The 12,210-nt window shown below is 54.1% G+C and overlaps 3 protein-coding genes across 3 annotated transcripts; 2 read left to right on the top strand and 1 right to left on the bottom strand.

Moving 5' to 3' along the window:
* Positions 1 to 1,513: 1,513 nt before the first annotated feature.
* Positions 1,514 to 5,391, top strand: P170DRAFT_425408 (putative cell division control protein Cdc25; the record flags this gene model as incomplete). The annotated part of the gene is made up of 3 exons (XM_024847632.1): positions 1,514 to 4,717; positions 4,771 to 4,987; positions 5,060 to 5,391. The coding sequence occupies 3 exons, from the start codon at positions 1,514 to 1,516 to the stop codon at positions 5,389 to 5,391; spliced, it is 3,753 nt and encodes a 1,250-aa protein (XP_024706449.1).
* A 1,499-nt stretch (positions 5,392 to 6,890) lies between these two features.
* On the bottom strand, positions 6,891 to 8,267 carry P170DRAFT_436229 (Mov34/MPN/PAD-1 family protein). The gene is made up of 2 exons (XM_024849116.1): positions 8,119 to 8,267; positions 6,891 to 8,043 (listed from the first exon to the last, which is right to left on the bottom strand). Exons 1-2 carry the CDS (start codon positions 8,140 to 8,142, stop codon positions 7,042 to 7,044), a joined length of 1,026 nt encoding a protein of 341 aa, XP_024706450.1. The 5' UTR covers positions 8,143 to 8,267; the 3' UTR covers positions 6,891 to 7,041.
* Positions 8,268 to 8,465: 198 nt separating this feature from the next.
* Positions 8,466 to 11,682, top strand: P170DRAFT_406792 (putative microtubule associated protein (Ase1)). The gene is made up of 4 exons (XM_024846646.1): positions 8,466 to 8,932; positions 9,000 to 9,052; positions 9,113 to 9,327; positions 9,382 to 11,682. Exons 1-4 carry the CDS (start codon positions 8,816 to 8,818, stop codon positions 11,349 to 11,351), a joined length of 2,355 nt encoding a protein of 784 aa, XP_024706451.1. The 5' UTR covers positions 8,466 to 8,815; the 3' UTR covers positions 11,352 to 11,682.
* Positions 11,683 to 12,210: the final 528 nt, after the last annotated feature.

Raw genomic sequence — 12,210 nt, forward strand, 5'->3', positions numbered from 1 at the left:
TACGGCTATTGGAGGAAATCCCGGCCCATGTCCATTGTCTCCCCGACCGTTGCGGGCTTAATTCCCTGCCGGTCGACGCGAGTCATCGTCCCATTCTCCACCGAGGCACCGGGGGGATATGACCGGTCAATGTCAGTCAAGTGCCGTGTGCGTCGGAGTCTGGAGTCAGGAAGTCTCGACTCTTGACGGCGGAGGGAAGAAAGTTGAGGGTTGTAAGAAACGGCGCTGCAGCGGGAGACTTATCCGCCGGTACGAATACGTGGGATTTCAGGTGGATCTCAGGTACACCATTCATACCATTCATACCTACCAGGTACTTCCTACGGAGTACTGCGTAGTCTATCGAGGAGATAATAATACTCCGAGGGGATTTCGATGGAGACCGACAGTCCAGGACGGAGTATGAAGGGACCAAGGCCCCTCTGGTAGGCTGGAAATACCAGCGACTACGCCGGACCGAGGATAGTGCTGGAGCAGCAGTCCCGATATCCCCTAAACCTGGAACCTCCACTCGACTGGCAGAGGCAGCCTATGCGATCGTGACCTTCGCAAGCCCCCCGACAAGAGCCCCATTTGGCCTGAACGCACGTCCTGCTGGAAGTCTGGGACGGGGAACTTGGGCTCCCGTTAGTTGACCGTACGAGGCATACGGAGTAATATTCATAAAATAAATAAAATAAATATTACCTATTTGTGAACATCATTGTTATTTATTCATTCCACGTCGACAGTAAATCCAAGGGCATCAAAGTAAGGTCAGTCTATAGTGGCAAAAGCAAAAAGAAAACCAAAATAGCAAATGGCCCTTCTTCAGCTTCAGCCCATCAGCTCAGCTCCCAGTATACCTCAGGTACCTACCTGTAAGTACCTACCAGGTACTGTGTAATGTAAGTCTCGTAAGAAGTGTCAGCCAAGACGGCCCCGTCGATACGGCGTATTGTACACGTTCTGGTCCGTCACCGTCTTTGCCCACCGAATAATTCAACCTCCCTAAAATCTCCTGGATCGCTTTCTCTTTCCTCTTCTCTCGTCCTCTTCTCTTTCTTCTTCTCTCTCTCTCTCTCCTATCGATCTCTAACTTCCTCCCCTGCGGTCCTTCTCTCTCGCCACGTTGAAACCCACCGGTCACTCTACGCCCAGCCAGGGGTTGCCACCAGCTGTCGAACCAACCCGTGCACCCACCAAGTCTTGCCCGCAGGTGAATCTGCAACCCACCGCCTCCCCTCTCGCTCTCCTTCCTGCTTTGCCCGTCTAGTCATGACCAACGCCTCTCCTTGAGCTCGTCCAGCCATTTGCCGCGGGGACGTAGCCTGCCAACTTTTTTTTCTCTCACTTTTTTTCTTTTTTGGCTTTGCTTTTGGGCTCTCCCATCATTATACCCACCTCTTTTTTTTTTCTGTCGTCTCTTTTTGTTCTATTTTTATTTCGACCGGGGGACTGTCCATCCATTCTTATATATACCTTATCCCCCCCCCGTTCGGCCCTAGCTTGCCAGTTCCTGTGATACCCCCCGATGTACGAGACCCGTGTGGCAGAGCCATTGGCCGTCGACACTAGATCTGCCTTGGAGTCCAAATCCCAGACCTTCGCGACCGCCTTCGAGTGTACCGAGGAGCAGGCTTCCACCCCCACGACGGCCCCCCGGAGTCGCAGTCGTGGCAGCAGCATTTCATTTCAGAGAAGAGACCTTGCCGCCGATCAGTCGCCGCAGCGACAATTCTCCGCCATGAAATTATCCGCCGGTGGCCGTTACACCCCCAGCCCCGAGCCCGCCCCCGCCCTGTTCGTGCGAGCCCTGTACGATTACGATGCCGACGACCATACCAGTCTGAGTTTTCGGAGGGGCGATATCATCCAGGTGCTGAACCAGCTGGAGACCGGCTGGTGGGACGGTGTGATAAACAACAACGTTCGGGGCTGGTTCCCCAGCAACTACTGCGTCGTCATTACGGACCCTAGTGAGCTGGAGGAGGAGCAAGAAGTGCACGGTCGCGAGGATGGCGACATCAGCGCCGAGTCGGGCATCGGAGAAGAGTACGAGGAGGAACCCGAAGACGACGAGGTGGACTCCGCCGGCAACCCGCGCGATTCCCAGCCCGTCCTGCCCATCGAAGGCACCGGTCCCGTGAAGGAGCAGGAAGAGGCCGCCTTTTGGATCCCGCAAGCGACGCCCGATGGCCGCCTGTTTTACTTCAACACGCTCACCGGATACAGCACCATGGAGCTGCCGTTTGAGAACCCGTCGACGAACGAGACCGGCCCCTACGACCGCACCAATTTCTACGTGCCCGATCAGACGCGACCTCCGCCGGAGTTGATGGCCCGAGGGTTCGAGCGGGACGAAGATGACTACGACGGTTCGGCTTCGGAGGCGGAGGGCGAGTCTTTGATGCTTGCCTCCCACGATTCGATGTCCCGGAGACGCCAGTCATTCATCGATGGAGTATCCCCTGCAACCTCCATGGACTCATTGCACCCGCCGTCGGCCACCAAATCGATTAGCGAGGGGAAGAGCTCGCATCGCAATCTTCACCAGTCTTACGGATCCACCGCTGCTAGCAGCACAGCCTCCCTTGCCGATAACTTCCATCGACCGTCGGTTTCCTCGGAGGCTCCGTCGCATTTCGTCGACGACGGCGCCGTGGCTCCTTTGACCTGGCCTACGCTCATCGATAACATGCGAAACGCCGTCGACCTCTATCGCCAGACGCTGATGAACGGCGACCGCTCGGAGTATGTGAGGCGGGCGGAGGACATTTCCGATCATCTGCGCATGTTGCTGGCCGCCGGCTCCGACACGACGGACAACCATTCGGGAAACCCGTCGATCATCTCCACCAACAAGGCCTTGTACCCTCACTTTAGGGATATGATGTCGAAATTCTCCAAGCTGGTGCTATCCTCGCATATCGCTGCGGCCGATTGGCCCGGCCCGGATTCCGTGAACAAGTGTCTGCAAGAAGCCGATGGCGTGATGAATGGAGTGTACGGATACGTCGACATTGCGAGACAACAACGCGGCGAGTCCATCCGGCGGATTGTCCCCGGTTTCGTGGTCGGCAGTTTTGCGGGCGGTTGCTGGCAGAACAACGGCGTTAGCCTCAGCGAGTCTGGTCCTACGTCGTTCTTAGACCAGGAGCAGGACCCGGGCGATTCTCGCGCAGAGCCCTCCGTTCCTCTCGATTCTGCTCTTATCGACCATATCGACATTCTGCGGCGGTCTTTCGTTGGAAGCATTCGGCGTCTCGAGGAGCGCTTGACTCTGAACCAGAAGAAGATCGTGACAGTGACCGAGCACGGTGCAATCGGCGAAGCCGTCTCTGCAGCGGCGATCAAAGTGGTTGAGCAGTTCCGCCCCTGGGTGTCGTCCGTCGAGTCCATCAACCTGGCACCTCTGGGTACTAGTTACCAGAACCCCCAGTTGGTTGATTTCAGTCTCCAGAAGCAGAGAGTTTACGATGCGATCGCCGATTTCGTGCTCAGCTGCCAAGCGGTTTCGGCACCATTGGGCGATGAATGGGCGGAGTTGCGCGGTGATTCACTCGACGACCGGTTGAATGCAGTGCGGGGCGTGGCCAGACAACTTGAGAACTACGTCTCTCAGATTGGATTCTCTCTCTCCCTTCTTCTCGAGCAGGTTCCTGAGCCCACTTCGGTTCTCCGGAGCGACAGCCGTTTGGGCGGGGAGCAAGAGAACTTCAGTGGCACGCACAGCCGCGGGGAGTCACAGACCAAGCTCCCGAATGAATCCATTGGAATACCCTCTTCTTATCCCGTCGAGAAGGCCACTGACAAGGTGCGGCGCAACATGGATAAGGCTCAACGATTCTTCGGACAGGCGCCGCCCGCTGCAATCACCCGGGAGCCCCCGATTCGGGAACCCGTTCGCGAGCCCGAAGAAACGCCTTGGTTCTTGAAGATGACCCATGAAGGGGAAGTATTCTATGACACCAAGAACGACAACCTCACCTTGAAGTGTGGAACCCTGTCTGGACTGGTCGAACACTTAACACGTCACGACAAGCTTGATGCTTCCTTCAACAACACATTCCTCCTTACCTACCGCTCCTTCACCAGCGCCTCTGAACTGTTCGAAATGCTCACCCAGCGGTTCAACATCCAGCCTCCGTTCGGTCTGACTCCGGATGAAATGCAGATGTGGATTGACCGAAAGCAGAAGCCCATTCGATTCCGTGTTGTGAACATCCTCAAGAGTTGGTTCGAGAACTTCTGGATGGAACCAAATGATGATGCGCATATGCAGCTTCTGGAGCGTGTTCATGCCTTCACCAGAGATTCCATCGCTACCACCAAAACTCCCGGATCCCCCCAGCTTCTGACGGTCATTGAACAGCGCCTGCGAGGTCAAGATACCACCGCCAAACGACTTGTCCCAACTCAAGCGGTCGCTGCGCCAACCCCCATCGTCCCCAAGAACATGAAGAAACTGAAGTTCCTGGATATCGATGCTACCGAGTTCGCTCGACAGCTTACGATCATCGAATCGCGCCTTTACTCTAAGATTCGACCTACTGAATGCTTGAACAAGACGTGGCAGAAGAAGGTCGGACCTGACGAGCCGGAGCCCGCGAGCAACGTCAAGGCTCTGATCCTTCATTCGAACCAGCTGACGAACTGGGTTGCGGAAATGATCCTGAACCAGTCCGATGTCAAGAAGCGTGTTGTTGTTATCAAACACTTTGTCAATGTGGCAGATGTATGGAGCACCCTTCGTCTTTGCTGTATGGACCGTTACTGACTCTACCATAGAAATGCCGCGCTCTCAACAACTTCTCCACGCTGACATCCATCATCTCCGCTCTGGGTACGGCGCCTATCCACCGACTTGGCCGAACATGGGCACAAGTCAGTGGCCGCACATCGACGATCTTAGAGCAGATGCGACGACTCATGGCGAGTACCAAGAACTTTGGCGAGTACCGTGAAACCTTGCATCTTGCGAATCCGCCTTGCATTCCATTTTTCGGTAAGATGCTGTGATCGGCGGTGACCCCCAAGTTCTGTCGCTTGAAGTGTTACTGATCGTACTGTATCTCAGGTGTCTACTTGACGGATTTGACGTTCATCGAAGACGGAATTCCATCCCTTACGCCATCCGAGCTGATTAATTTCAACAAACGCGCCAAAACCGCCGAAGTGATCCGGGACATTCAACAATACCAAAACGTCCCATACCTACTCCAGCCGGTTCACGAACTACAGGATTACATCCTCAGTAATTTACAGGCTGCAGGCGACGTGCATGACATGTACGATCGCAGCTTGGAAGTGGAGCCCAGAGAGCGGGAGGACGAAAAGATTGCGAGGTATGCTGCCGGTAATAGAGACACGAACGGCTTGTCTTTTGCAAGTTTCGTTCTGTCTCGATGATTCCCTTGACTCCTTAATTCCACCACCTTTTCCAGCGTTCCGTTGCTTTCCCCCACCCTTTGGTGGCCCCATTCCCTCCCCCTTACTTGGCGATACCCGGATTTGTTCAGAAACATCAAGTGATCTTCAAGAGGAGTTCCTTTTTTTCGTCTTCTCTTTTTGTGATTGACCGAGGACTAACGAGATTCATCTTGTCACGTAGACTACTGTCCGAATCAGGCTTTCTGTAAATGGCCTGAACGAATGTCTCGGCGTCTGGTCCTGCATGACCTCTGCGCATGTTGCATTCACTACGCGCGCGCCGAAGCCACCGCTATTTCGCTCGCCCGGCAAACCGACGGAGTTGATTTCCCAGCTTGGCAGCAGCCTATCATCAGTGTCAAGGGGCGACGATCAGCATTCACTGCGCGGGCGCTTGTCCCTTTCGTTTCTTTTTTTCTTTTTTTTTTTCTCGACCCTCATTTGTTCGGCAGTGGCCTGTCCAGCAGCTGTCCAGGCAATTGCAACACCGACAGTCGTGGCGTGTAGTTTCCGCCCGAGATCGACCAACGAGACGGGTTAGTGGACCTTTTCGGGGGATTCACTCCTTTGGTGAAATTCCCCCGGGCCAGAAGTTGGCTCCTCTGGGGGGCCTTTCATCCCTGCGAGGATTGAGCGTCCCGAGAACCACTTTAATTCCAAGATCCAGGCTCTCCTTCATCTGGCGTTGACCCGATGAATGGTCAGGCCATATGCGCTTTGACCCACAGACGGAAGGGAAGAAAAAAATTACAAAAGAAAACAGAAAAAAGGGCGACAAGAAAAAGTCAGGCGGCTGAGCCTTCGATAAGCCCGACATTAGCGCGTTGCATGTGATGAACTCCCTTCATTCCTTGTCATCTTCTTGTCATCTGATTACTATTACGACATCCTCATTCCTTCCCACCACGCCAATCCTTTGATACTATCTTTCCGACCCGAGTCATCCACTTCACTTCTTTCTTTTCCTCACTTGACCATCCGACCTACCCTCGTCGTCGACCCTTCTCCTTTGTTCTCATCCTCAACCGCAACGGTCTCTCAATTTCCTTGGATCCACTTCTCCGACTTGTGTCCATCTAACGCCTATATAAACCCGCATACATGACGAACTAACGCCGTTAGCACAGCAATGGTGTGGTTGGTCGTTCTTGTATAAAAGATTCTCGTTCGTGCTGTGGTCCCTTCCCTTTATTGGGTTAGGGCTTTTTACGAGATTTTTGATCTCGCTCATGAATGGATAATGACATGACATGATACAGACTTGTTCTTTTTATTTTGAATTCTTCTTTCCAGCATTGGCTGTGTATCTTTGCCTTCTGCAGTGCATCCTTCTTCTTCATCTTCTCTTTCTTCTGTCAATTTTTTATTCTATTTCGCTGTACCTACTCCTTGTACTACAAGAGGTAAATAACTTTTAGTCTTAGTCTCACTCATGGAAATCCATCTTTTACTGAGATATCATTATCCGATCCATTAAGGGACATCGAAGTAAAGAGATTCTAGTATGCCGCGATCCACCAAGCGCCAATGACACCGTAAGATGTGGGAGAAAACCGAAGTAAAATTGAAAGTGTCAGAGTCATGCCGTCGTCCGTAATGCATTTTCTTTTCATTTCATCTAAAGACCGGTCATGTTTGACCTGCAGTGTCTGTCTCCGAGCGGCTGCCGTTCTCTCCGATGCCCTGGAAGAGCTTCATCTTGATCTCCGCCGCCAAGAGACCCTTCACTTCCTCCGACACAATCCGCTGTCCATCACGCACCACCTTCTCCAGCTGTTGATCCTTGGCCGTACTGGGCCCTCCGCCCCGCGACCCGCCGCTCTCGATGCCCCGCGCCGCCTTCCGCACCTTCTGGCTCAGATCCATCATCTGCTTGCTGCCGTAATCGCGGGTCGTGAACAGGGGACTCTGACTGAGCGTCGCCACCCAGTACTTATTCCACAGGAGCGAGAGAATCTCCGTATCCAGCGAGCTCTTGAAATGCGACACCTCCAGCGCATAGTAGTGGGAAGCGTGGGCGCCAAAATCCTCCGCCTTATTCAGCGGCACGGTCTGGTACTCGTCTTCCTCCTGCTGCTCCTTCGGCGGGGTATAATCCTTCGGAAACGTCCTGAAGGCCCCGATATCGACCTTTCCGGCCGAGATCGTGCGCTCCGGGTCGATCACCACCGCCACGAACGGCCCGCCCAGCTGCTGCATGTCCTGCGTCGTCACGTCGATGCCTGACAGCCAGCACCCGTACCCGGGGTGGCTGTGGTACCAGCCGACCGCGTTCTCCATGCGCCCGGCGTCGCGGCACGCCTGGAGATACGACACCATGTACTCGTTGGCCTCGTCCTGGGCGTTGACCCGTGTCTCCGTCCCTTCGACCGGTAGGCGGAAGGCATCCGTCACCACGAACGTGTTCGGTAGTATGTATCCCTGCATGAGGCCCATGACTTCGAGGGACCCGCCCGAACGTGCGTGCATGACCATCTTGAGCAGCGCGACGGCTGAGATCCGTATCGATTTGAAGTAGTGTGGGTCCTTGGACCAGGGTCGCTCGGCGCTCAGCGCTTTGTGTGTTTCTTCATCGTATTGGTAGAGGGCGTCGCGCTGGGGATCAATCAGGCTGATAGTGTTCTCGAGCTCTGGAGGGAGAAGAGATGGGTTAGTTTATCGATGCGTAGTGAGAGGTGATGGGGTGGGGGAGGGGGGAAACGTACCCCAGGACCGCTGGGCAGTCTCCATGGTGAGGGGTTTGGGATTGTTGGCCAGAGATAAAAAGGAATGAGATGAGATGATGGATACCAGGCCCAGTACAGATTCCAGATCGATGGCAGACTGAGAGAACTGATAAGAGAAGATGAAGTCTATCAATCTGCACTGCGGAGACCCAGACGACCGACGTGGAGAAGGCGGTGAGCAGGGAATCGCGGGCAGACCCGGGCGGTGGAGGGCTGAGTCAGCAGTTGCCTGAGTAACGGGGCGCCATCAACAGCAGCCGCAATCGCGATTCATTGCGGCGGCATCTCAACCGCTTGAATATTATTGTTCCCCCTCTTTCCTCTCCTCTCCCTCTCTCTCTATCTATCACTTCACGCCCTTCCTCCACCGAGCCTCCTTTCCACTTTTCCTCTGGCCCTTGCATACCTTTGCATTGGTCGCTCGCTACATATATTGTGCGGGTCATCCCCCCCAGTTTTCCTCGCAGATGACATTTTCGCTCGGGTCGGTTGTTTGCTGTTGATTGCAGATTCGCCTTGCAATCATCTGCCTGTTTTGGTTTCTCGCAGCTGCCACTTTCGAGGCGCATTGTCGCCAATCATTGCATCGCGGCAAATTGTTTGAGAACTTTTTTTTCTTCCGTTGAATACATATTAAAGCGGGATTCGCCTTCCTGTCGTGGGAGATTGGGTGCGCAATGGCGGTCGACACGAGCTATTTGACCACGCAGGTCAACAATATTGTGGCTCAGCTTCATGGCATATTCGATGAGATTGGTGTTCCGCATCACGAGCGCGACACTCGAGAGGCAGAGGTTTGTTTTCTTTTTTCTCAATCGCTTTGTTTATTCGTGTTTACAGGGAGATCTGACAAACTTGCAGCTCTTCAGTGCTTTGTCGGAAACGTTGAATGGTCACCTTAAGATGGTTGATGAGTAAGTGATGATCATCTGAAGTGATGTTGATCTACAGTGCAATTGCTGATGGTCGCGCAGCGAAAAAAATGAAATGACCGGAGAAGCGCAGCGACTCATCACTGCGATCCGGCAGATGGAGGAGTCCTTGGTGGATGAAAAAGCCAATGGTCAATATAATCTAGACGGCAACGATCTAAAAATCAGCTATCCCCTGAATCGCTGTCTTAATTTCCTCCGTGAGAAGCACAGCGCACTAAAGAAGCTCCACCAGGAGCGTTTTAAACAGGTTAAGAGTATGTTTACCCTCTAGTCAAGCGCATGTTGATATCGATCGCTAATGTGAGCAGAGCTTGTCGAGGCTCTCGAGTCATACTCTTCTCATCTTGAACCCTCCTTTGTCGCCATCGAACTTCCCCCTACAGCACCAGGTTCATCGATCGCCCCTAGCTTTGATCTCTCCCCAACTTTTGTTACGGCCTTGGATAATGAATTTTCGCGAGTCTACGAAGAATACCACCGACGTCTTGAATTCGTTCAGGTGACGTGCGAAGAGATAATTAAGCTGTGGGCCGAACTCGGCACCCCGCAGGTGCAAACCGATTCTAATATTGTGAAATTCTATCGCGAGTCGCCTGAGCAGCTGGGGCTCCATGAATCCGACCTGGCTGGTATGAGAGCGAAGCGCGAGAAGCTTCTCGAAGAAAAGCGAGGCCGTGAGCGCAGGCTGAAGGAGCTCCGGAACGCAGTTGAAGGTCTGTGGGAGCGATTTGGAGTGGAAGAGGGTGACAGAAAAGCCTTCCTATCCGCCAACCGCGGCTGCGGACTACGCACAATTAATGAATTTGAAGAAGAGCTGGGGCGCCTGAACGAGCTCAAGCGTCAGAACCTCCATCTCTTCGTCGAGGATGCGAGGTGCCGGCTCCAGGAGCTCTGGGACAGCCTCTACTACTCGGAAGAAGAAATGCTCGACTTCACCCCTGCGTTCTCCGATGTCTACAGCGACGCGCTGCTCGAGGCGCATGAAGCAGAGATCTCAAGACTGGAGGCACTCAAGGAACAGCGTGCCCCCACATTACAACTCATTGACAGGCACCGCAGTCTTCTGTCGGAGCGTGAGGCTTTGGCCGCGTCAAGTCAAGACGCTTCCCGTTTGATGGGACGTGGCGTCAAGGGAGAGCGTCGTGACCCTGGAAAGCTTCTGAGGGAGGAGAAGATGCGAAAGAGGATCGCCAAAGAGTTGCCCAAGGTGGAGGCGGATCTCAGGAAAGAGCTGGAGTTGTGGGAGGACGAGTTTGGCCGTCCCTTCCTCGTTCACGGCGAGCGATATCTTGACGAGCTGACTCCGGTGATGAAACCGCCGCCACGTTCGAAGACGCCTTCTGCACCACCGGCACGCTCAAAGACTCCCTCTGCACCACCAAGCAGCGTGAGAGGAGGAGGGGGTAGCGTGAGGGCGCAGCCGCCATCGCGCCCTGGCAGCGTGATGAGAGGCCCACCGCCCCCTCGCTCCGCAACCAAAACGCCCACTGGGGCCAGCTCAACGAAGTATAACACCGTCGGTCCCTCTCGAGCAGGAGCCAAGTCACCATCGAAGATTCCCGCGCGCGTGCCGTTGGGGAACATGCCCCATGGGAGCAATTCGCCTGATCGTCGTGCGGGAACTCCCGGTCCCTACATGACTAGCACGATACATGGAAAGATGGCGACGTCTCGCGCTCCGCCCCCAAGAATGCGCGCATTGACGGGAGGTGAAGGCCGAGAGGAGAGAGCGAGCTATCTCTTTGAACCCCCCCGATGCGCCAGCGCTCTCTCAAACTCGTTTGTTCGACCTGTCAGCCCGGAGGATGTGTACGATGATCGCAACCAACCCTCCTTTATGAGTTCGTCGATCTTCTCCCAGCGATCTGCAGGATTCTCCCATTCCTCTCACTCATCGGCATCGTCGGTGTCCCTCAACTCGTCCACTCAGAACTTCCCACGCCCGAATCCCTACCTGCAGCACGCACCGCCTCCTCCAGCACCCCGGCAGGTGTCGGACGCCTCAACCATCAACACCGCCCACTCCGGGTCGGAGAACTGGGAGACTTTTGATGACGGGTCCGGTTCCGAAGCAGACGCCAGCGACATCTACTATGCGAAGCTTCGTGCCGCCCAAGGAAAGCGAGTTGCGCCGGATGAACAGTCCACTATCTCCCTGGCGGGGAAGAAGACTAAAGGCATCCGAAGCGTGAGTCCCGACGTCGCGCCCGCCAACATGAACCCTCGTTTCGTGCGAGGCAGCGATGCCGAATGGACGGACGACATGGAGGCCTATTGACCTCGCACTCTCCTGTGAAAATCCCTCTCGTTTGTTGATTCCCCCTCCTTTTTCTTAATTCCCCTTTCTGTCTGCTTGGTATCTCAGGCGCTTCTGGGAGGACGTGATTACGAGACCACTCGATACGAGCGAAAATGCCTTGAACGAGGCGGTTGACTTCTTTGTATTATGCTTTCTTTTGCCTTTTTCTGTTCATACGGTTTAATAATTGTTCGTGGCTTTCTTTGCGACGACGTGGATATTGGATTCGTTCTTCCTCTTCTCTTTTGTGACGGACTGGCCGGGCTGGCTTCAATGGTTTGTTTCTTTTTGTACAAGTCGCATAGCATGCTTTTTTTTTGTTTGTTTTGATATCCGCGGCAGCGCACTTGTTTTTTCTTTGGTTGATAGGAATGGATTTTTTGAGCTTCACTTGCGTGTATGACAGGTAGTACCGCTGCCTCCTATACTCCATAGTTTCTTCTTTCTAGTCTTGTTGATTCTACACATTATAGACCCAGTCGGGCTACCCGAAACCACGTGCGGGGTCACCCGAGGGCGATCCTGGCGATGTCAATCCTTCAAATTAACTCCTCCGGATGCCCAACTCCAAAATTGATCGCCATGGAGAACATGGGCATTGCGCGTGCCAGCCATGCTTGCTTACGGTGCCGACGACAGAAGAAAAAGGTGCCTGAGATGCTCCCGCTTGACAGACGTTCCGAAGCTGATGATCAAAAAGTGCGATCGAGGAATTCCCAAATGCTCGCATTGTGTACGAGCAAAGGCAGCGTGTACTATTTTCTCCATGGGGCTTGAGAGTTGATGATGGAGAGTTGCGAAGGACTCGGGCTGGGCGGGGATTAAGTGAACCAACTAT

Source organism: Aspergillus steynii (genome assembly GCF_002849105.1).
Source record: "Aspergillus steynii IBT 23096 chromosome Unknown P170scaffold_3, whole genome shotgun sequence".
Taxonomy (NCBI): domain Eukaryota; kingdom Fungi; phylum Ascomycota; class Eurotiomycetes; order Eurotiales; family Aspergillaceae; genus Aspergillus; species Aspergillus steynii.

Coding starts and splice junctions, on each gene's coding strand:
- P170DRAFT_436229 (XM_024849116.1), bottom strand. CDS start 8,142: ATGGAGACTGCCCAGCGGTCCTGG. Junction 8,044..8,118: donor AGACTGCCCAGCGGTCCTGG/GGTACGTTTCCC, acceptor CTTCTCCCTCCA/GAGCTCGAGAACACTATCAG.
- P170DRAFT_406792 (XM_024846646.1), top strand. CDS start 8,816: ATGGCGGTCGACACGAGCTATTTGACCACGCAGGTCAACAATATTGTG. Junction 8,933..8,999: donor GCGACACTCGAGAGGCAGAG/GTTTGTTTTCTT, acceptor ACAAACTTGCAG/CTCTTCAGTGCTTTGTCGGA. Junction 9,328..9,381: donor GCGTTTTAAACAGGTTAAGA/GTATGTTTACCC, acceptor TAATGTGAGCAG/AGCTTGTCGAGGCTCTCGAG.